This window comes from Hordeum vulgare, chromosome 5H (assembly GCF_904849725.1).
Source record: "Hordeum vulgare subsp. vulgare chromosome 5H, MorexV3_pseudomolecules_assembly, whole genome shotgun sequence".
NCBI classification, from domain to species: domain Eukaryota; kingdom Viridiplantae; phylum Streptophyta; class Magnoliopsida; order Poales; family Poaceae; genus Hordeum; species Hordeum vulgare.
This window is the reverse complement of record NC_058522.1, coordinates 495,524,309-495,526,971: the sequence shown is the minus strand read 5'-3', so window position 1 is coordinate 495,526,971 and position 2,663 is coordinate 495,524,309. Positions and strand designations below refer to the sequence as shown.

Sequence of the window (2,663 nt, the reverse complement as noted above, 5' to 3'; positions counted from 1 at the left end):
TTATAGCTAGCTTGTACAATAGCGAGCTATAAAAAAGTACTACTTTTATCATATATGGCTCATCTTTCATTCTCACAAAGCACCTAGAAGCACGTGCTAGAGCTGGCTCTTCACGAAGAGCCCGCTTCCCTTCTCTCTCCTCTTCTCTTTCATCCAACTCAGCAAAAATACAGTATTTTAATCCTTACAGCCTGCTGACTGCCTGCTAACTGTACCTTGAAGCTACCGTTGCCCTGGATCTTTTGCCGATTTCTTTGTCACAAAATTCTATGCCGCTATAAGCGAGTCCAGCTGTCCTTTTCATTCGCTCACTCACTGAACAGTGGGTGAGTGTGAGTGTGAGGAAGCAGGCGCTGCGCTCTCATGCCACGCGCCTGGTGGCACGTTACGTCGCGCTCTGGGCCTCCTTCGTTGATGCTGTGGCCAGCACAGCAGGGCTCCGAAAGATATGCCAAGATGCTTATTTTATTCATTAATTTCCCACAAAAGATGCTTGGATGTGAAGTGTGGCCTCAACTAAGATACTTGTTGTTCGACGGAAGGAAAGAAAAAGATCTAGTGCTAGTATACTATGCTTGTCCTTGCATGTCGTGCAAATTATGTGGCCAGATGTTGCTCCACGTAGTCGTTCAAGCTAATGTCACTGAGCGCGTGACCGCACCACCCCGCGCTAATCTTCTTCCGCGCCACGGCGGGCGCCGGGTATATATGCTCCGCGGCCTGCTCATCCAACCAAACTCCACCGCTCCACTCTCCAGCATCCATCTCTCCCAAGTCTCAGCGCAGCAGCTAATAAAACACGCTGCTTACTCCACAGTCGACCGGCTCCCGGCGACACTGCGATCGATCGATGGACGCCGCAGACGCCGCCTCCCCGTGTGATGGGCACAGGACGGTGTGGTCGGAGCCGCCGAAGCGGCCTGCCGGCCGGACCAAGTTCAAGGAGACGCGCCACCCGCTGTACCGCGGCGTGCGGCGCCGGGGCCCCGCAGGCCGGTGGGTGTGCGAGGTGCGCGTGCTCGGGATGAGGGGCTCCAGGCTCTGGCTCGGCACCTTCACCACCGCCGAGATGGCAGCGCGCGCGCACGACGCCGCCGTTCTCGCGCTCTCTGGCCGCGCCGCCTGTCTGAACTTCGCCGACTCTGCTTGGCGGATGCTCCCCCTCCTCGCCGGCCCGTTCAGCACCGCTAAGGAGATCAAGGATGCCGTCGCCGTCGCCGTCCTGGCGTTCCAAAGACAGCACCCGGTCGCGTCCACGGCGCCAATGTCCCCGGCACGGACAGCCGTTGACGAGAAGGAAGTCGATGGCTCGCCGGCGCCGAGCGCTCTGTTCATGTCCAGCGAGCTGTTGAATGAGCACTGGTTTGGCGGCATGGATGCCGGATCATGCTACTCGGAGGGCATGTTCATAGAGTCGCCGGATACCAGACCGTGGCGGGAAGACCTCGAGCTCGGTGGCGTCCAGACACCGCCATGGAGCTACTTGTTCGACTAAGCAGTTAAAGTATTTGGATGGGTTTTCTGCTTCTGTTCCACCAAATATGGGAGGAAACAGAGGGGAAATTTTTTCCCATATGTCCATACCTGCTCGTTCATTGTGAAAGCCTCTGCTGTCTATTTTCTGGGAGGCTGCATTTGTACTTGATTTTTTTCCTTTCTAGGACATCACTTTGAGTGCTTTTATGTTGTTGTTGTTGAGTTGAATCACTTGAGTGTTCTAGGGAATACAGAATGAGTACTTCTCAGCTATTATGGACCTCAAGCACTCCATGGTCGACATAAGATATTACTTATGAGAAAGAGAACAAGAAAATACACATTAAAGAACTTTCGGCGTCACAGCTTGACAATGATGGATATGGACTGTTTGTAAAAGAATTCCAAGAGCAGGTACTATTCAATCAGATGAGGTGACAAGAAATATCCCGAAGTCAAGGATATACGGTGAGTAAATAGGCAATTTTTCAGATAGATTCATCCATGAAGAGCATAATAGCAAGTAATACGCATATAGCAGAAACATCTACACATATAACTAGTACTACTATGACAGAAATAAACAGGAGCGGGATAAACATATTATACCCTCCGATCGGCCACTTGACCTTAGCAGCAGCGTTGGCAGCGGCAGCATCCTCAGCTGCCTTCTTCTCGGCTTCGGCCTGGAGAAGACGGTCGGCTTCGCTTGGTTCAGCCATGGCGATGACGAGGACGACGCGGACGAAGACGAAGCAGACGGACGGAGGCGAGCAGTCGCGTGATCGCTCCCCAAAAAATTAATCGCCCCTCTTACGTATTCTCCGATCCTGACCGGCAAAAATAAGCGCGTAGGTATGAGCTCGGCTCGGCTCATTCCCGCAACCCGCGGCGCGGCGAGGCGTGGCAAGGCGGGCGGATGAGAAGGAGTGCGCGAGGGCCTCTTCTCTTCTCACTCTCCAATAGCATGTAGAAGAGAGACCCTTATAAAGGTGTCTAATTTCTTCTCCACTAGCGGGGTGGGACTACACTTCCCACCACCACCTTGTCATGCCACCACCTACATGGGCCCTCGAAGATTTCTGAAATTCTCTTATGGGCCTATAGCCCACTACTAATTTCAACAATCCCCCACCAGATCTCAAGAGCACACTGTGTTCCCTCGTTCCAATCACTGTTTTAATATA

The 2,663-nt window shown here is 52.9% G+C and overlaps 1 protein-coding gene across 1 annotated transcript; it reads left to right on the top strand.

Annotated features, from left to right (window-relative positions):
- Positions 1-635: 635 nt before the first annotated feature.
- On the top strand, positions 636-1,683 carry LOC123397482 (dehydration-responsive element-binding protein 1B-like). The gene has a single exon (XM_045092011.1). The coding sequence runs from the start codon at positions 851-853 to the stop codon at positions 1,493-1,495; it is 645 nt and encodes a 214-aa protein (XP_044947946.1). The 5' UTR covers positions 636-850; the 3' UTR covers positions 1,496-1,683.
- The last annotated feature ends 980 nt before the right edge of the window (positions 1,684-2,663 follow it).